This window comes from Ursus americanus, chromosome X, assembly GCF_024610735.1.
Source record: "Ursus americanus isolate L20-20 chromosome X, mUrsAme1.1.p, whole genome shotgun sequence".
NCBI classification, from domain to species: domain Eukaryota; kingdom Metazoa; phylum Chordata; class Mammalia; order Carnivora; family Ursidae; genus Ursus; species Ursus americanus.
The window spans coordinates 55,262,285-55,284,604 of record NC_142164.1 but is presented as its reverse complement, the minus strand read 5'-3'; the positions used below and the strand labels follow the sequence as shown (position 1 = coordinate 55,284,604).

Sequence of the window (22,320 nt, the reverse complement as noted above, 5' to 3'; positions counted from 1 at the left end):
TCTCTCCCTTTTGCCCTCCACCCGTCCCCGCTCTCTCTCTCTCATAAATAAATAAATCTTTTAAAAAAATACAACATCAACCACACTTTGAAAGATTTCTTCTCTCCATATGTTGATTGTATGCTTATATACCCTTATTATATGTGCCCTTTATCCTCTCAAGACAGGCTCATAATCTATTATGGCTTGAGTCTTCAAAGTATACTTTCCCTTGAGTGTGAATCATCCTTTGTTAGCAAACCAAATTTTGTTGTTGTTGTTGTATTGCACAAAATGTAGTAGGTTATTGGGAATATAAGTACTCTGATAAGGCCATGTGGTGGGTTATAAATTTAAATTCCACAGCCATTGTCCACAGATTTTCATACTTTTTTATTAATATTGACCATTGATAATTTTCAAGTCCATCTAATGTACAAACTGATAATCCATTATATGCACTGCAAAGAGATTATTCTTCCTATAAACAGTACTTTGTGATAGAGTATCATTCTCCTACTCAAAACATTTCACGGCTCTCCATCACCTGCAAATTAACCCCAAATGCTTTTTGTTATAAATCAAAACCATGTACTAAAATGACAACCCTGGTCTGTCAGTATCCTATTAGTGGTTTTTGTTCTGTGTGTTTGTCTGTTTGTTTTTCTGCTTCTGCCTTAATGGGTTTCTTACACTCCTTAGAATTCACCATCTACATTCCTACCTGTTTGCTTTTGCTCAAACCATTTCATCTTTCTGGAAATGTCAGACTATTCTCTCTGATTGTCTGAATGCTCTCTCTCTCCCAAATAAATCTCTACCTTCTCCATGAGGTCTTTACTGATCATTCCACCTCCTATAGAATGTCATAAAACTTTGTCTTCATATACTACTTTGTGTTGTTATTTCTATTTTATGTGGAGATAGTGCTTTGTTAACCAGATTTAACCTCCATCAGAGAACAGACTTCGTTTATCCTTAACCAACCTAAGAAAAAATTTAGAGCTTACAACATAAATATTTGCCAATTTATTCACTAGTCGCATAGATTTTTATCAACCATTATACCTGTTGTCCATTTGTATGTTTTCTTTGAAGAACTGTCTATTCAGGTCCTTTCCCCAGTTTTAAATTGGATAATTTGTGTTTTTGTTTTTTTTTTTTTTTGCCATTGCATTGTTTGGTATTAAACCTATATCAGATATATGGTTTGCAAATATTTTCTCCTATTTTATATTTTGCTTTTTGTGTTTTGTTGATTGTTTCCTTTCCTTTGCAGAAACTTTTCAATTTGATGTAATCCTACTTGCTTTCACTTTTATCATTTGTGCTTTTTGTGTCATACTCAAAATATCATTGCAAGGCCAATGTCAAAAGCTTTTTCCCTATATTTCTTCTAATTGTTTTACAGTTTCAGATCTTATATTTAAATCTTGAAGCCATTTTTAGCTGATGTTTGTGTATAGTGCAAGATAGCAGTCCAATTTTATTCTTTTATATGAGGATATTTAGTTTTCCCAATACCATTTATTGAAAAGACTATCTTTCCCCCCCATTTTGTATTCTTGATGCCTCTGTAAAAAACAGTTGACTATAGGGACACTTGGGTGGCTCAGTTGGCTAAACATTTGCCTTCGGCTCAGGTCATGATCCCAGGTTCCTGGGATCACGTCCTGCATTGGGCTCCTTGTGCAGCCAGGAGTCTACTTCTCCCTCTGCCTGCCACTCCCTGTTTGTACTCTCTCACTCTCTCTCTCTGACAAATAAATAAATAAAATCTGTATGCATGGGTTTATCTCTGAGTTCTATATTTTGTTCCATTGATCTGTGTATCTGTTTTTATGCCAATAACATACTGTTTTGACTACTATAGTTTTGTAATATAGTTTGGAATTGGGAAGTGTGGTACTTTCAGCTTTGTTCTTCTTGCTCAAGAATGCTTTGGTGATAAAGGGTCCATTGTGGTTCCATATGAATTCTAGGATTGTTATTTCTATGAAAAATGCCATTGGAATTTTGATAAGAATTTCATTGTATCTGTAGATAACTTTGGGTAGTATAGACATTTTAATTAATATTATTCATTACATTCCATGAGCATGGGGTATTTTTCCATTTATTTGTGTCTTCCTCAATTACTTTCATCAGTATTTTATAGTTTTCAGTGTATTGATCTTTTACCTCCTCAGTTAAATGTATTCCTGTGTGCTTAATTATTTTTGATAGTTTTTCTTATTCTTTAACAGAAAACTATAGCTTGTTTTTATCCATTTTTTACAAATACATTTTGTACACTGTAACTGGAAGTTTAATCGTGACCAATAAGAAAAGTGAAAAATGAAGAACTGACCTATTAGCTAGGATTTTGCTACATTGATAAGTCATACATATTCCTCTAATACTGCTCCCAGAGTTTGTGAGTTGACATAAATCAATATGACCTTTTTAATTACTAGCATTTCCATTAGCAAAGGATAATAATTTTCAGCTCAGCAACTTAGTATGTAATCAATAGTCACCAAGGCTACAGGGGAAAATCACACTGTAAGTTTTACAAACTAATAACCTTAATGTTAATATAAACTAGTTAGTTGATCTATAGAAAACATTTTCAAACATAATTCAGAAATATTACAGCTATGGCTTAGGAATTTGTCAGCAATTGATAACTAGAAAGAACAAAAATAATAGAGATATAATTCCTCTGTTATTTCCTTAACTTTGTTTTAATCTGTTATTCATCTACTCATTCACCCAATATCTATATATGGAGCCTCCTCCTTAGTTTTGAGTATTATTTGAAAGCACTGATTTTAAAAAAACCTGAGAGTAAAAATTATGTGTTTTTCCTGCCTAGTAACTTACATTATAGATAGAAATCAAAACTTGAATTCAAGGTTTATAATCAGATAACTTTAGGGTCCAGGAAAGTATCTTAAATAATTGAAGCAGGCTAGATATATAAAAATTGGAAGTGATTTGGAAAGATGTGGTCCAGGAAGCATGAGTAGTATAGTAAACCTTTGGGTACTATGGATGCAATTTAGGACTTCTTAAGATTCATGGACTTCTTTTAAGATAACATTAGGAAGGAAGCTAGGATACTGGTTTATTCCCTTAGGCATAAAGCACAGCATGTCTCCACAAGTCCTACCTTCTTTGATGTGGCCTCTTCTCTCCCTTTAGTTGTGGACTTTGTTCTGTCAGTCATAAGGTTGATTTCTAGGGTATTTACAATGATTTGATAGTTATCTAATTTTGTTCATGGGACGAGATGAGCTTAGGATCCTCCTACTCTGCCACCATCTTCCTTTATTTTGCCCATTGATATACTTTAATTTTGTAGAGAGAGATTGCCAAATTCTTCATACCACTATAATTAGCTGTTCTTTTAAAGTATTTGCCTGGGTTTTCTCCCTTGTTTTATACTTTATCAGTATATTTTATACTCTGCTGCTGTGTTTATCTACTCAAATAATAAATGTAATCATGTCGGTGCTTCTTAACCTTCAATATTTCCCTAATTGTCAACAGAACACAGCCAAATTCTTTGGAATGGCTTTTAAGGTCTTCCTTAATCTATTGTTAATCCTACCTTCCCAATATTTCCCACATTGGTCTCTACTCACCCTTTGATCATGCCAGTTTGACACTATAGGCTCTGTGCTTTGTCACTTCTGTGCCTTTCCTCATGCTTGTTGCTTGTTATGCTCTTTCTCCCTCATTTAAGCATATCCAGATTCCACCCATCTTTAAATTCAAGTTTGAATATCACCTATTCCATTAAATATATACAAGATACACCTAGCAAGATACCATGTTCCCTTGCTTCCCCTACTACACTTACCTGTATTTTCTTTATGATATTTGTTATTTCTAGTAATATATTATATTAGTCCTTCCCATAACCCTGTGTAGCAGCAACTTGATGGAAGATCCATGCTTGATTTATCTTGGTGTTCCTTTGCAGCAGCTAGCACAGTCCTTTTATATCTAGAGCTCAAGTACTGTGTGCTAGAAGAAGTAGGATTAGTGATCCCCTAGTATCTATATTTTCTACATAATACCAAACCTTAATTCCTTGGCCTTGCATTCAGTATCATTCTTTCCTCTTCAGCCTTTCTTGCTACTCGCCAATAATACAGAAGAACCAGAACCAAGAGAAAGAAATGAAAAGAAAAAAGTACAAAAACTATATTATGTTACAAAGTTGGGCCTGATTTTATAAAAACTGGTAGAACAAATTTAAGTTTTAAGCTTTGTAAACTTATTTTAGAATAGAATTCACAAAGAACTGTATCTGAAATATTACAGGAACTATAGCACATGGAAGAAAAATAGAAAATTCAGCAATTTTATTGCTTAGCTTTTCTTCACCAGAAAAAAATTATTTATTTCCTTTAAGTGCTTCTACCTTAATTGAGGTCATTAATGGCCAAATTAGATTACTTATTAGATGCTCACAAATATTACATTTTATTTTAGGGAGTCAAATTCAATCAACACAACAATTGACACTTATAATAAAGTCATAATGAAATATTTAGGCTAACAAACTCATAATTTTGAACAGTGGAATCAACATAACAGCAATACATAACTTTGGAAATTATGTTTTTGTACTTGTGAAGATAAGACATCTTTCATCTTTAGCTACTCATATATTCTACCATTTTCATGTAATGACAAACATACCATAAATTGTCAGTTGGAGAACTTACTTATCAGTCTTATGCTCTTAAGTACATTTAAGATAGATGGGACCCTATAATTATGTTTCAGAAAGCATGAACATCTGTGGAGTGATACACTTGGACAACTTCCACAAGCATATTGAACCAATGTTCATGACATCAAATCACCAATCTATGAAGTCTAACTACTGCATCTTACTTCTCATTTGGAATTGTCTGATTTGAGTGGGAAAGGAGAATTTTTTTTAATTTAGTCCTCTCAGCCTTAAAACATGTATTAAGTTATATCATACCTGCTATTTGCTATTCATTGACTATATCAAAATATAAAGCTGTTCTAGGAAGCAACCAGAATGTAATCTCTTTAATTTTGTGGATGAAAATTACTTCTATAATTATTATAACAACCCAACAAAACAAATGTAAATTAAATTAACTGAAAAGGGGAAAAGTTTTGAGTGATATCAGTTAAAGCATGAGTCATATAGCCCATTATCTCCCTAAGCAGGCACATAGCAACAAAAACTGAATGTTCTAGGTCATAAATGTTTTAAACTTTTTCTACCCTATAATATACTAATTATTTAACTCAGTGAAATACTAGCCAATACTCAAATTACCATAGAGCAGAATTTTCTTAACTACATTATAACTTAAAGATAATTTGGCACTGAAAGATTAATAAGTACATATAAAGCACTTTATTATTTACCAAACATTGTGTTAAACAATTATAATCCTATAATCTAATTATATCTCTTACAATCTTCACATCAACTCTTTTTTATTAAGTTTTTTACTTTAATTCCAATATAGTTAACATACAGTGTTATATTAGTTTCAATATTAGTACAATACAGTACAATATATTAGTACAATATAGTGATTCAATGATTGTAGACATTTCTCAGTGGTCATCATGATAAGTGTACTCTTTAATCCCAATCACCTAATTCCCCCATCCCCCCCACCATCCTCCCCTTTGGCAACCACCAGTTTGTTTTCTATAGTTAAGGGTTTGGTTTTTGTTTGTCTCCTTTTTTCTTTGTTCATTCGTTTTGTTTCTTAAATTCCACATATGAGTGAAATCATATGGTATTTGTCTTTTTCAGACTAATTTCATTTAGCATTATACTCTCTAACTCCATCCATTTTGTTGCAAATGGCAAGATATCATTCTTTATGTGGCTAATTAATATTCTGTGTGTGTGTGTGTGTGTGTGTGTGTGTGTGTGTGTGTGTCACATCTTCTTTATCCATTCATCTATCTATGGACACTTGGGCTGCTTCCACAGTTTGGCTATTGTAAATAATTCTGCAATAAATTAGGGGTGCATGTATCCCTTCAAATTAGTGTTTTTATATTCTTTGTGTAAATACCCAGTAGGGAAATTCCTCGATCATAGGGTAGTTCTATTTTTAATTTTTTTGAGGAACCTCCATACTGTCTTCCACAGTGGCTGAACCAGTTTGCATTCCCAGCAACAGTACAAGAGGGTTCCTTATTCACCACACTCTTACCAATGTTTGTTGTTTCTTGTACTTTTGATCTTACCCATTCTGACAGAAGTGAGGTGATATCTCATTGCAGTTTTTCATTTCCCTGATGATGAGTGATGTTGAGCATCTTTTCATGTGTCTTTTATCCAACTGTATGTCTTTTTTGGAGAAATGTTCATGTCTGCCCATTTTTAATTGAATTATTTTTTTGGCATTGAGTTGTACAAGTTCTTTATATATTTTGGATACTAACCATTTATCAGATATGTCATTTGCAAATATCTTCTCCCATTTGGTAAATTGTCTTTTAGTTCTGTTGATTGTTTCCATTGCTGTTCAAAAGCCATATCAACTCTTTTATCCTCACTTTATAGAAAAGGAAACAAAGCCACATAGAGGATAAGTGACTTCCCTAAGTTCACACAATAATAAACAGCAAAGCCCAAACTCGAACCCATCTCAGTCTAATTCCATAGCCCATACTGTTCATCGTATCCCTGTGGTTGATTCCTATAATATGATAAACATACTAGGAAAGAGCTGGGAGACAATCCAAGGCAAAACTGATGGGAATTTTTTAAATCAAAATTACTTTAATCTGATAGATCTCTCACATTTAAAGATTTCTTTCAGGTTGTATCTCTAATTTTTATAGAGAATAAATATGTTTTATATAGAACATAGATCTATTTTAATTTATAATCTTATACTTGCACAATCATGAATACTAAAAAGCATTCCAGTAATTAAATAAATATCTTGTTTGGGGTGCCTGGGTGGCTCAGTCAAACATCCGACTCTTAATTTAATGATCTCAGGGTCCTGGGATCAAGCCCCACATAGGGCTCCATGCTCAGTGTGGAGTCCACTTAAAATTCTCTCTCTCCCTGTCCTTCTGACCCTCTCCTGGCTCGTGCTCTCTCTCTCTCACACTCTCTTTCTCTAAATGAACAAATAAAATCTTTTTTAAAAATAAATAAATATCTTGCTTACAGATTACTTGGCACTTACTATAAATTCATTTTTTCTCTGGAGTGTCCCTTCCAATATATTTTGTAAGAGTGCAACATTACTAACAAAATGTTGAAATATTGTATTGCTGATGGAAACCTGAGAATTGCTGGTTTAAAGGTTTATGTTTACATAATAAAATCATAGTCATGTTATATAGAACTTATAATTCAAGCATATTGTCAAGGTAATAGGTAACTTAAAAAATGAGGCAACAATTATATATGTATATGAAATAAGAAAAAATCAGATCAAGGGAAAGTAATTATCTCATAATAATGTTTATTGTTCTTTGGCATGTAACTTGAAATACTCCCTTACATTTTTAGGTCTGTGATCATTTTAGGCAGTATTAATCTTTCATATGTTATAGAGTAGTTTGACAAAATATGTGTGACTAAAAGAGATTTTAGTAGGGAGTGATGACAACGTTGTCAAATGAAGAAGTGATTCGTTTATATTATATCCAGTTATCTCACTCACAGGGTGAAGGTTGCACAGTGAGCCTTGAAAATTAAAATGGAAAGGTTTCATTCTGTAGGAAAGAGGAGTGATATTCGTTATCTACTGTCTTTGTAGCCACATCCCATTAGATGTGAGATTCCCATTCCCACTCTTCTGGAAACAGAGTCTATTATTAAGAGTCAGCCCCTTATTCTCTTGGCATCTCTTAGAATCAGCTTTTAGGTGTAGGGCAAAAAAAAAAAATCTTGGGTGGTTCAGCACTCTATAATTCAATAAAGTCTTTATTTTTTAAGATTTTATTTATTTATTTGAGATAGAAAGAGCAAGAGAGAGCAAGCACAAGCTGGGGGGTGGGCAGAGGGAGAGGAAGAAGCAGACTCCCCACTGAGCAGAGAGCCCTACACTGGGCTTGATCCCAGGACCCCTGAGATCATGACCTGAGCTGAAGACAGACGCTTAACTGAGCCACCCAGGTGCCCCTCTACAAAGTCTTTTAATGTAAAAAAGCTTCCCCATGAATAGTGTTTGTGAATTAATTGGATCATTTTTTTCTTCAGTACAGAGGATCCACAGAGAATCCCTCTTAGGCAACTCACAAATTACATTTTCAGATGCAGAAGTCACAAATTTCTCTATAGGCAAACTACTGTATGAATTTAACACCATTAAAGATGCAAACAGAAGACTCTGAACTCTCAGAAATTTAAGCAAATTGATCATTTCTCTACATGGGAAAACCATCTCAAAGTACTTAAAAAGGGCTGTTAATCTTGCTTAAAAACATAAGCTCATGGACTCTGAGTCAGAAAAGTCATTGGCAATAATGTCGTTCAGAGGATGACAAACTTTTTCTGTAAAGGACTAGTTCTTAAATATTTGGGGCTTTTCAGGCCAAGACACTATGTCCTCAGCTGTTGAAGGACCTGTTCCCATTGATGGGCTAATACTTTTTGCACTTTACCTTTTTACAATTTTAAAACATGAAAATCTTCCTTTGCTCTTGGGGCATACCAAAACAGATCGTGGGCTGGATTTGGCTCACAGGGCATAGTTTGCCAGCCCTTCATCTAGCTCATTTTTTCTTAAACTAGGCTATATTTATTTAGGGTGCTTGTTGAAAATACTTGAATATTCTGGCTTCTTTCCTTGATATCAAATTGCAAACAGGCATCTTACTAGTGATGCTTTCCCAAAGTAAACCTCTAGGGAAATGTACAATGTACAATGGTGGGGATAGCTTACCAAAAGGAGGACCGTTTGAGTCAAGTTTCATGACTACAGGCTTTACCTCTTTCAGAAAGTAAAGGGGCTCCTTGCCATGCACTATCCCTCTTCCCCTTAAACTCCCTATTTACCTTAAATCCTCAAAATTTTGCAAATCATCTGCTATGATTTCCTTCTCATGTAATTGCATTAAAGATGAACATTAGTTATACAATGATACTTTTTACTAAAAAAAAACACAGATTATGGAGAACAAGCTTTCTGTATAATATAGCTAATTAATGGAACCTTTTTGTTATTTTCACATTCCCCATGCACCTGGGGGTTCACCTGGGAGTCATATTTTACACTCTGAGGCCTAGATAACCTGTGAGTCCATTTCTTTTAGAACAATGGCTAATTAGGATACAATTGTATATTATAGGTGTGCGGCCATGGCACTGATGTCATCAGATTAGGAAATGGTCTAATAAATTTCTTCATCTTAATGACTAAACTAATCTGTTAAGATTATAGAATGAAATTACAACTTAGTTCTATATAAGTTGCAGTAAAAATAGCAGATATAAGTAAAGGAAAACCAGGGATATAAACCTTTAGACAGAGCCTTACAGGCTTAACTGAAAATTGGTTTAGTGTATAGTATAAAACTGTAGAGGGAAATAAGTCAAGCAGAGAAAGACAATTATCATATGGTTTCACTCATATGTGGAACGTTAGGAATAGTGGGGAGGACCATAGGGGAAGGGAGGGAAAATTGAAGGGGAAGAAATCAGAGAGTGACACAAACCATGAGAGACTCTGGACACTGGGAAATAAACTGAGGGTTACAGAAGGGAGGGGGTGGGAGGATGGGGTAACCAGGTGATGGGTATTAAGGAGGGCACATGTTGTGATGAGCACTGGGTGTTATATTCAACTAATGAATCATGGAACACTACATCAAAAACTAATGATGTACTAACTGAACATAATAAAAAAAACTTGTAGAATTCATATTCTTTAGAGGAAAGAAGCAACTGTCTAGAAAGAGGGGGCAACTTTAAACAGATTCATTAGTTGGACACATTTATTTAACAATCTAATTGAATTTAGTTTTCACAGCATTTTTTTTCTCTCAATTAGAACTTCTCAGTACTGTACAGAATTGCAGTTCTCAGGAAAGGATAGTCTTAGAGATAAAGGTAGATTAGCTTTTACAGAGTTCTAATTAATGAATTTGTAAATATCTGTCCCCCTCTTTTTTATTATGTTTTGTTACTCACCAAGTTTAATTAACTAGCAAAAATACATTTCAAAATTATCATCTCTGGAAAGTAGTATTACTAGGAAGAACACTTAAACCTTCTAATGCTCTATACTATCTTTGAAAGTATTCCTACTAAGAAAGATATTTGGTTTAGTATTCCAAAAGACAGACATAAAGGTTTGCTCTAGTCAAAGTCCCCAAAACTTCAGGCAGTATGCCAGTCCTAAATAACCACTGTGAATTCCATATTTACTGTATGTTCTGTTAGAGTTTTTTACCAATGTAGTAGAATATGTAGCTGCCCTAGGTTCTTTTGGAAAGAGCAGAAACACCTGTATAGTTCCTCAGGAGGCCTGGTAGCCTGATAAATCTAATACATGAAAGGATATTAGTTACCAGTTTGTAAAGGCAAATATTATTTTATTAGGCATATATTATGTCTAGTTGAATAAAATCTTTTAATATTTTTAAAAGATTTTATTTATTTATTTGAGAGAGAGAGTGAAAGAGAGAGCTCGAGCAGGGTGAGGGGCAGAGGGAGAAGCAGACTGCCTGCTGAGCAGGGAGCCTGATGCAGGGCTTGATCCTGGGACTCCAGGATCCCGACCTGAGCTGAAGGCAGATGCTTAACTCACTGAGCCACCCAGGCACCCCTTGAATAAAATCTGCTCGTATTTTTCCTCACCTTTTAATTTTTGTCTTGACTTTCAGCTGATGAAAACTAGTGAATTGCAATAATAATGGAAAAGCTATTACTATGATTTGAGAATAGGAGTCAAAGAAATTCTGAGTATTGGCATGTTTTAGATCAATATTTAGAAGCACATGAAATTTGTTATCTACCTCCCCTAAGATGTGAAAATGTCAATATTTTTGATGTTTGTTTGCCATGTAAATCAACATTACCTTTCTATTTTTATGTTAATCCTTTACATTTTGTGTCTTTACCAGTTTTCATAGTGAGTGTTTTCTCTTAATCATTATCTCATGTGAGCTTCACAATTATCTGCTGAGACAGGAGATTCCAAACCTTTTATTATAATCAATTATAGAGTATATTAAACCTCATGGAATATTTTGTTTTCTTATATCATACCTAAATTACATGTTATAAGTCTACAATTTTTTGCTCAGGTTTCATTGAAAATGGAATAAATCTTTTTGCATAGATAAAATTCATTTTGATCATTCTTCAACTTTCTCTTCTGTGCTTGGACTCTCTTTGCCTAAAAGACATACTTATTAGGTATGTTCTACTTTGAAGCTAATGATAAAATATTAACAGCAATTATGATGTCTTTGAGAGTCCTTCTGTTGAAAGGAGCAAAACCCTACTCATTCTAGCTTGAGCAAAAACAAAAGGGTCTGGTAAGACCTCAAGTCAAGGTTCATGATTACCATGGAGAACTCAAGGGCAGAAAGTAAAGTTAGTACTTAGGAGCAACTGGAATCAAGAAAAATGTTTTCATCTGTTTCTCTAGAAGCATATGATCTCTTGTTTCAACTTCCTTTATGTATGGCTGTTTTATTCTTCACGTTCTCTACACATTGACATTTTTTTCTACTTCTCTAGGCATATGACAGACATTGTTTTTTTGTGGTGCCTGAGATTGCCTATCCCCATTTCAAACAACCAGCAGAAAAACAACGAACAAACAAAAACTTCTGAATTCTAACTCTAAATCCTCAGGAAAGAAAATCTGCTCCAATTTGGGTCAAATTCCAGCTACCTACAACCAAGGGACTGGGTAACAGAGTACCAATGCAGCATTGGAAATGGCCATTAGTTCTTGGAAAAATAGAGGCCAGGAAGACACCTCATAATATAGCTATCATGTCTGCCCTTATATACTTAATTAGATATTAATTCTGAAGTTTTACTTTGGAAGAGGTTCTCATCATGACTTACCCTTAAGCACAAGTGCAGCTAATTAAATGATATCCTCTCCTCAATCAAAATTCCTAAGTGTTCTGTGTTACATGGTAAATGCAACTGAGAAATTATAACTTGATTTATGATTTATTTTGCTTTTGCTTTGCAGCCAATAACTACAAGTAGTTCATCAAGTGAACTTATATTTTCACTTCAACATGTGTCCCTTCCAATTGAAATAGCACCTGAGAAATTTGAATATTTTTCCCTAAAAAGGCTCAATACTGTAAGGTAAGCCTCACTAATAACTTGGAGTAGAATATAGGAATAGTTTGTTTTACTTTCCACTACATTTTAACATGATATTTTTATGTATTTTATATAATAATTTTGGTTATGTTATGCTAGTCTCCATACAGTATTAACATGATATTTTTAAAAATATTTTATTTTATTTATTTGGCAGAGAGAGAGACAGCCAGCAAGAGAGGGAACACAAGCAGGGGGAGTGGGAGAGGAAGAAGCAGGCTCCCAGCAGAGCAGGGAGCCCGATGCGGGGCTCGATCCCAGGACCCTGGGATTGCGCCCTGAGCCAAAGGCAGATGCTTAACTACTGAGTCACCCAGGTGCCCACTAAGCCACCCAGGGACCCCTACTTTCCACTACATTTTTAACATGATATTCAATTCCCAAAATAAAGAAATGCATTAATTAGACAGGGACAAGAAAACAGTACATTGCAAGGAAGTATCCTAGGCAAGTTATTACTTTGAGCTGTGATGGAGAACAGTTAATGTGAGGGTAAATCCAAGTAAGTGTAAGATCTGCTATCTGATATTCTTCTAATTTGTTCACAAGAACGTTGTGGTGTTTCTTGCTTTCTATAGTCTAATAGATAGAAATATATACTCTATAATATTTTCCTACAGAGAGGTTTTCAACAGAGAAAACATTTGGCATTTAACCTTTGATGAATATTTTTAAGGTGTTCATGTTTGTCTTTTCTTTAAGTAATGAAAGAGCAGTTATGATGTCACATGATGAAGGAAGCAAGTCCGAAACAGAAGCTTCTGATACAAAAATTTCTGAAACTTCAGCTGGTTCTTTGGACTATACAAGTCTCCAAGACCTAACAATAATTGAAAATGACAGCCCCCCACTGGACTCTGGCTCTGAAAGATGTGTGATTGATTCTGACTCTGATAGAGGCATTGGTTTGGACTCTGACTTAGAAGAACACTCAAAGGACACTGAATCAATAATATGGGAAATGGACTCAGACTCAGAAAAATATCCCATGGCCTCAAACTCTATGAAATACTTGCTAGAAGCAGAAAAATGCCATATGGCTTCAGGATCTGTGAAAGACCTGGTGGAGTCAGAGCAACAGCTAGAGGGACTTGAACAATACCAGATGGACTTTGACTCTTTGAAATACTGGATGGACTCAGATTCAGAAAAATGCTTGGCAGACTCTGACTCTGAAAAATACGTGTTGAACTCTGACAATGAAAGATCAGAGATGGATTCAGACTCAGAAAAATGTCCAATTGCTTCTGCATCTGTGAAACACCTGCTGAAGGCAGAAAAATGCCAAATAGCTTTAGATTCTGTAAAACGCCTGATGGAATCTGAAAAAAGATGGATGGACACCAAACAAAACTGGATGTTCTCTGATTCTAAGAGGTATGTGATGGACTCAGACATGGATAGGGATGGAATGGACTCAGCTTCTGCATCTGAGGTGCATCTGATGGGAGAAGAAAAACACCAGGAAAAGATTCGATTTAAGAGATATATAACAGACTCTGATTCTGAACCATGTGAGATGGACTCAGACTCAGAGAGATACGGGCTAGCCTCAGCAGCTGTGGAATGTGTCATGGATGTCAGCACTGACACTGAGGAGCACTGGATGGATTCTTGGTCTGAAAAACATACAATGGACTTAGGTTCTGAAAGCCTGGGAATAGTCTCTGATTCTGCGAAACACATGATAAAGGCTGAAGATTGCCAAAAGGCCTCTGACTTGGAAAGATTCTGGATGGGCGTCAGGTTTGAATCTAAAAGATGCTTGACTGACTCTGAAAGACAAAAATTGGACTTTGACTCTGGTAGATGCAGGGATAGCTTTAGAAGATATCAATTTAGGTCTGAAAGACTTCAGCGTAGCTCTGGAAAATATAGGGATGGTCTTCAAAAACATTGGGATAGCTTTGAAAGACATCAAATAGACTCCAGTTCTGGAAAATATCTAGCAAAATCTGAAAGTGAAAGATACCAAAGTGAGTTTGAAAGTGAAACACATATGATAGAGATGGAGAAGGAACAGTGTTTGATATTTGAAAATAAGAGACTTCAAATGGATGAAGAGATGAAAAGATCTCTCATGTGGTCTGACAGTGAACAAGAGCACAAGATTGTATCTGACAATGAAAGACACCACATTGACTCAGAAAATGAAGCACAACGGCTTGGTGCTCGCAGGAAGGGTAATCGTCCTCAGGGTAAGCTTAAATGCATGTGGCTTTTGAAAGCAGCTTGTTTACAAGTATAATTAATAACAGGATGACACTTAAAATATAGACTGGTGATGGGTAGTAAGGAGGGCATGTATTGCATGGTGCACTGGGTGTTATACGCAATTAATGAATCATCGAAATTTACATCAGAAACCAGGGATGTACTGTATGGTGACTAACATAACAAAAAAACATTAAAATAAAAAAAATGTCAGTAGCTTTAACAGATTTGGGCTTGAGATCATTCATAAGGAACTCAGAAGAAAGTCATTTTAATCCTAGATTTCCATTCACTTTTATTTTTTTCATTTTTTTGATTTAAATTCAATTAGCCAACGTTTAGTACATCATTAGTTTCAGATGTACTTTTCAATAATTCATCAATTGTGTATAACACCAGTGCTTTTTAAAAAATTAGACAAATAGGGATACCTGGCTGGCTCAGTCAGGAGAGTATGCAACTCTTGATCTTGGGGTTGTAAGTTCTACATTAGGTGAAGAAATTACCTAAAATAAAATATTTTTTAAAAAATGAGGCAAATCATCTATCTTTAGTTATCTGCTTCTTAAAAGAAGAAAAATTAGAGAATTATTAGCAAAGACAGCTATTGTGGCCTAGAAAACAACACCTTAAATTTCGATCCCATTATTCTGGAATGGGTGAACAGAGATTGCTTGTAAACTTTTCCCCATTATTAGTTGCTGTGAAAAGAAGTAAGTATCCAAGCCTAACTATATAAACATCCAACTTAACTTGCTTCTCTCAAAATTATTATAAAAGCTCTATAATTTTCAATAAATAGTTGGCATTTACCTTGTTAGTCACATTTACTTTATCACACTAAATCATTATAATTCTCCATTTCCTAAGCCATTGTATTAAGGTATGCTTAAGACAAAGGAACTATTATCATTTCATAAAGTGTTTTTTTCATATTAGTCATTTTCCAGAGTCTTACAATTCAAGGCATGAAAAGAAAACTAAGAACTTGACCCCAAAACATTCATAAGAAAACTTCCCTCTGAAAATATGACAAGTTTTGTTCCTCAATAAACTCCAGTGACTTCAAAAATAGAGCATTTGAAATAATATATACTTAATGTATGATCAATGTTTCGTATTTTAATATGCTATTTACACATAAGTCTTTGAAATTTGTCCTATATAATACTGATACCATATTTTTTAAAGTAGAACAGATCATTAAATCCAATAAAAATATACTATATATTTTTGGGCATTTACTACACAAATTGTTATCCAGGCGTTTCCCTAGTTGTCGGACAGGTACATTTATCCTCAAGCCATTATTTCAGTTAGATTAAGTGTGTAATATTTTATTTGAACAGTCGGAGGAAAATATTCACCTCATTCTTTATATTCCCTGAGAAAAACTCTCTGATTTCTAGTTAAAAATGCTATTCTATTGGAAAGGATTAAATAATGTGAGAAATGAATTTCTGAGATCCTCTTATAAACCAACATATTGTTACGGTGGTGAAAGAAGTATGTTGCCTTTTATGAAGAGGGGGAAAACCCTTAAAAAATGTTTTCACTGGGCTTGAATTTTGTAACACTAAGTTAATTCTCTCCTGATCCAACATCATTCTCTTCTAACAAGGCAATATCAGCAATCCAGTAAGAGTTGCATTAATCAGCATGGAGGGTATAAAGATTCACATTTCTCATCTAGCTTCAGTTTTTTTATATTTTCAAGCAACATCTAATAGGTATCCAGTGAAATAGTATAACTACTTCTAAGGCACTCACCTGCATTGTTATTAATGTGCTTTATAATTTTTTTCAAATACTTACTATATGCTCAGCACATATTAAAATAAAAATGTAAAAGTAGAATACCTTAAATTTATATAGCACCTCAGCCTTTCAAAGTCCATTAGTATGAAAATAATAAACCATCTAATACTGAGTGTTAAGCACTATGCTACACAAGTCACATGCATTATTGTACCTAATCCCATCCTTTACTGATAATAGTTAAGCTTTATATAGCATTGCTGGGAACAATTCTAAGCATTTTACACATACTAGTTTGTTAGTACCAATTCACCAGCACAAATTAATTAATACTAATTGATGAGTTTTACACATGTGAATTCATTAAAACCTTACAACAACCCTAGGAGGTAGGTACTAGTATCATTTCTAGTTATACCAGTGAAGAAACTGAGGCACAAAGAAGTTATATAATTGACCAAGGTAACACAATACATGACAGGACATGAACCCATGCTCCAAAATCTATGTTGTTAAACATGAAGACATACTATCTTTCAGCTAAGAAAAAAGTATTGTCCCAATTTTACAGTGACAACAGTGAAGCTAAAATATTCAAGTGAGCTGTTCTGGACTTTTTTTTAATAATGATTTTTTATTATGTTATTTAAGTCACCATACAATACATCCTTAGATTTTGATGTAGTGTTCCATGATTCATTATTTGCATATAACACCCAGTGCTGCATGCAGTACATGCCCTCCTTAATACCCATCACTGGCCTATCCCAATCCCCCACCCCCCTCCCCTCTGAAGCCCTCAGTTTGTTTCCCAGAGTCCATAGTCTCTCATGTTCATTCCCCCTTCTGTTCTGGACTTTAAAACTGGGTTTATCTGATTCCAGAGCCTGAGTTCTTAATCAAGTTTAAGTATGTTATTTATATCTCAACTCTTGTTTAACATCATGTTCTCCTAGTGTAGAAAGAGCTACTACATTACATAGTAATATCTACATAGAAAGAGCATTATTATACCTGCTTCAAAAATGAGGAAACTGAGGTTCAAGCAGACTACTTCCCTAAATGTCACATAGGTAATTGTCAGTTAAGCTAGAGCATAGAATGGGATAGGCTGGTGATGGGTATTAAGGAGGGCACGTATTGCATGGTGCACTGGGTGTTATACACAAGTAATGAATCATGGAACTTTACATCAAAAACTAGGGATGTACTGTATGGTGACTAACATAATATAATAAAAAATTATTATTAAAAAAAAGCTAGAGCATGGAAACTCCTAGTCTAGTGTTATCCAACTATATCTATGACTTCACAAAGTTTATAATCTGAGAAAATAATATTACTCCATATGAAACCATTAAATTAATTACAGTTGAGCTGAGCCTAATTGCTTTGAAACATTTTAAATATTTGCAGTTAGACTGTATGTAATTTGTGGATTATTACTTTAAAACATGCATTGGGATATGGTTCATCCATAGGTGACGCCCTTTCATACATAAAACCAAAATTTTGCTAGCTGCTTTCACCCATCTTCAGCTGTTGTATATCGAAAATATAAACTGATAAGCTAAATATAATTATTAAAATCCTAGAAATAAAGTTGAAGCCCATGGGTATAGAAAAATCACTCTTTGTGCTACTTATGCTCACTCCCAAATGAGCAATACACTCTTCTTAAAGTCGGCTTGCACTGTGTCTGTCCCTTCTCTAGCTGTCTTATGGTAAAAAGATAGGAAAAATGGCTTTGCTGCATGTCCCAGGTTGAAAATTAAGTCTTTTTGTTCCTCTGACCATGGATTTTAAATGACAATAGGTTTTTTTTAATGAATAGTTGGTTACAAAACACGTGTTTTTTAAAGATTTTATTAATTTATTTGAGAGAGAGAGAGAAGAAGAAGGCTCCAGCTGAGCAGGGAGCCAGAGGTGGGGCTAGATCCCAGGACCCTGGGAACATGCCTGAGCCAAAGGCAGACATTTAGACTGAGCCACCCAGGCACCCCCAAAAGACGTTTTTATTATATTTTTTACAAAATGCCTTTCCTGAGAACAATATAAAGCTCATTAATAATATTAACTTATTTAATCCACTTCTATGCTTATGTTATAATGATGTTTAGAATTTATGTTGCACTTTAAAATTTCATACCAAGTACTATCATTTTGGCATTATTGAATTGAAATCTCCATTGTTTGATGTGAACATATTTCCATATCTTCTCACCCCCATACCCTGCCATAACCTATTGTCAGCCTTTTTTTTCCATTAAAAAATTATGGCAAAATACACATAACATAAAATTTACTATCTTGACCATTTTTAAAGTGTACAGTTCAATGGTATGTACATTCATATTGTTGTACAACCAGTCTTCAGAACTCTTTTCATCTTGTGAAACAAACTTTATACCCATTAAACAATAACTTCCCATTTCCTTCTTTACTCAGTCCCTGGCAACCACCATTCTACTTCCTTTCTCTATGATTTTTTAAAGTTTTTATTTAAGTTCCAGTTGGTTAACATACAGTATAATATTAGTTTCAGGTGTACAATTTAGTGATTCAACACTTCTATACAACACCTGGTGCTCATCACAAGCGCACTCCCTAATCCCCATCACCTATTGAACCCATCCCCCTACCCACCTTCTGCTTATAGCTATCAGTTTGTTCTCTATGGTTAAGAGTCTGTTTCTTGGTTTGCCTCTCTTTTTTCCCTACTCTGGTTTGTTTCCTTTCTGTATGATTTTGACTAAGCATCTCATATAAGTATTTATTTCATATACAGTATTTATGTATTTGTGTCTGCCTTCTTTCAATCAGCATAATGCCTTAAATTCATCCATGTTGTTGCATATGTCAGCATTTCCTTCCTTTTTAAGGATAAATAATATTCTATATGAATATACCAAATTTGTTTATCCATTCATCTGTCCCTGGATAGATGTTGGTGTTGTGTGCTGCCATTTTTTGGCTATTGTGAATAATGCCACTATGAATATGAGTGTGTAAATATCTTTTTGAGATCCTGCTTTCATTTTGGAAATATATAATCAAAGAATAATTGTGGATCATATGATAATTCTGTTTTTTATTTTTGAGGATTTCCCATACTGTTTTCTATAATGGCTGTACCATTTTACATTCCCATTAATAGTGCACAAGGGTTCCAATATCTATACCATTTCACATCTTCACAAACACTTACTTTTTTGTGTGTTTTTGGTAGTAGTCATCTTAATGGGTGCTTCTTAGGCAATTTTACACCCAATATTTCATTTATTAGGACAAGAACTATCTACAAAACTTTTTAGAGGAAGTGAACTGAGAATCTGCTGAATTTTTACATGAGGCAAATATATCACCAGTATATGGTGGAATATTTTTTTTAAGATTTTATTTATTTTGAGAGTGAGAGAGAGTGTGTGTGGGTGTGGGTGTGGAGAGGGGCAGAGGCAAAGGGATAGAGAGAATCTCAAGCAGACCCCACACTGAGTGCAATGCAGGGCTTGATCCCACAACCCTGAGATCATGACCTGAGGAGAAATCAAGTCAGGCACTGACCTGACTGAGCCACCCAGGCACCCCTATAGTGGAATATTTTTAACTTAGTTTTCAATATTGCTGCAATATACTCCATGAAAATTGGGAAGAGGATCCCACTTATTAATAGATACAGTATTTGAAGAAAAATAGAATTATCAGAAATATTTTTTTGACTGCAGAATCATATAAACTTTTCCTTTCTATAATCTTATTTTATTAGGAATTGGAAAATAATTGCATCTATTTAATATGTTTATAGGTTTTTGGAGGCCTATTTTCCCATCACCACCATGTAGCCAAAGAAAGGAAACTGAAGGACAAAATTCTGTACAACAAATTGATAACAAAGGTGAGTATATTTGATGGAAATTGCCTAAGGATTTATATACTTTCTGTCAATATTTGGAAAAATTTAAGCCAGGATTTGTTGTATCAGGGAACCCTAAGGCAACATCCAGATAAAATCATTATCTAGGAGGATTCACTGGACTCAGCATACAGTAGTACTCAAGGTTAAAATTTGCTACAGCAAAAGATCACACAATAAAATAAAATCAGTAATGAGAAAAGGCACACAGAATGAAAACTAGTAGAAAGTAGGTACAAGGTAAAGAGTCCTCTCCCAGGGAAGTCACACAAGATTCATTTAATTTATCCACCAAGTTATGACAACACATGTGAGATTTTTGTCTTGCAGGGAAGCTCATTAGATTCTCAGTATCCAGAGCAGTTTTTGTTGTTTTATTTTTTTTGAAAAACACCTTTACAGAGATATAATTCATCAACTATATAATTCAGTGGTTTTAAGTATATTCACAAATATGTACAATGGTTTTAAGTATATTCACAAATATGTATATTCACAAATATGTACAATCATCACAACAATCACTTTTGAAAAAAATTTATCACCATAAAAGATAACCCTTTCCCCTCTAGTTCACATCTGCCTACCCTTCCCATTTCCCCTAACCCTAAGGAACCACTAATGTGCTTTCTGTCTCTGTGGATTTCCCTATCCTTTTTTTTAATAATGATTTTTTTATATGTTATGTTACTCACCATAGAGTAGATACTTAGATTTTGATGTAGTGTTCCATGATTCATTATTTGCATATAATACCCAGTGCTCCATGCAATATGTGCCCTCCTTAATACCCATCACCGGCCTAGCCCAATCCACCACCCCCCTCCCATATGAAGCCCTCAGTTTGTTTCCCAGAGTCCACAGTCTCTCATGGTTCATTCCCCCTTCTGTTCATTCCCCCTTCTGTTTACCCCCCTTCATTCTTCCCTTCCATCTCCTACCAATCTTCTTGCTATATCGTATCTTCCATAAATAAGTGAAACCATATGATAATTGTCTTTCTCTGCTTGACTTATTTCACTTAGCATAATCTCCTCCAGTCCCGTCCATGTTGCTACAAATGTTGGGTAATACTTCTTACTGATGGCTGAGTAATATTCCATTGTATATATGGACCACAACTTCTTAATCCAGTCATCTGTTGAAGAGCATCTCGGCTTCTTCCACAATTTAGCTATCGTGGACAATGCTGCAATGAACATTGGGGTGCATATGGCCCTTCTCTTCACTACGTCTGTATCTTTGGGGTAAATACTGAGTAGTACAACTGCTGGAACATAGGGTAGCTCTATATTTAACTTTTTAAGGATCCTCCACACTGTTTTCCAAAGTGGCTGTACCAACTTGCATTCCCACCAACATGTAAGAGGGATCCCCTTTCTACACATCCTCTCCCACATTAGTTGTTTCTTCTCTTGTCAATTTTTGCCATTCTAAGTGGCATAAGGTGGTATCTCAGTGTGTTTTGGATTTGAATTTCCCTGATGGCTAATAATTTTGAACATTTTTTCATGTGTCTGTTAGCCATTTGTATGTCTTCATTGGAGAAGTGTCTGTTCATATCTTCTGCCCATTTTTGGATTTGATTATTTGTTTCTCATGTACTGAGTTTGAGAAGATCTTTGTAAATCTTGGATACCAGTTTTTTATCTGTAGTGTCATTTGCAAATATCTTCTCCCATTCCATGGGCTGCCTCTTAGTTTTTTTGACTGTTCCCTTGGCTGTGCAGAAGCTTTTTATCTTCATGAAGTCCCACAAGTTCATTTCTTCTTTTGTTTCTCTTGCTTTTGGAGAGGTGTCATGAAAAAAGTTGCTGTGGCCGATGTCGAAGAGGTTGCTGCCTATGTTCTCCTCTAGGATTTTGATGGATTCCTGTCTCACATCGAGGTCTTTCATCCATTTGGAGTTTATTTTTGTGTATGGTGTGAGAGAGTGGTCAAGTTTCATTCTTTTGCATGTAGCTGTCCAATTTTCCCAGCACCATTTATTGAAGAGACTGTCTTTTTCCCACCAGATGTTTTTTCCTGCTTTGTCAAAGATTAGTTGCCCAAAGACCCGAGTGTCCATTTCTGGGTTCTTTATTCTGTTCCATTGGTCTATGTGTCTGTTTTTGTGCCAGTACCATGCTGT

At 34.8% G+C, this 22,320-nt stretch overlaps 1 protein-coding gene across 1 annotated transcript in view; it reads left to right on the top strand.

The window, feature by feature from the left end:
* The window catches only part of LOC148106914 (uncharacterized), a 244,756-nt gene that overhangs the window by 194,566 nt on the left and 27,870 nt on the right, over positions 1-22,320 (top strand). Inside the window, exons 8-11 of the mRNA XM_087860072.1 lie at positions 12,165-12,286; positions 13,007-14,502; positions 20,082-20,171; positions 21,637-21,639. Of these exons, the coding sequence (XP_087716198.1) occupies positions 12,165-12,286; positions 13,007-14,502; positions 20,082-20,171; positions 21,637-21,639 (1,711 nt within the window). The remainder of the gene's footprint in view (positions 1-12,164; positions 12,287-13,006; positions 14,503-20,081; positions 20,172-21,636; positions 21,640-22,320) is intronic.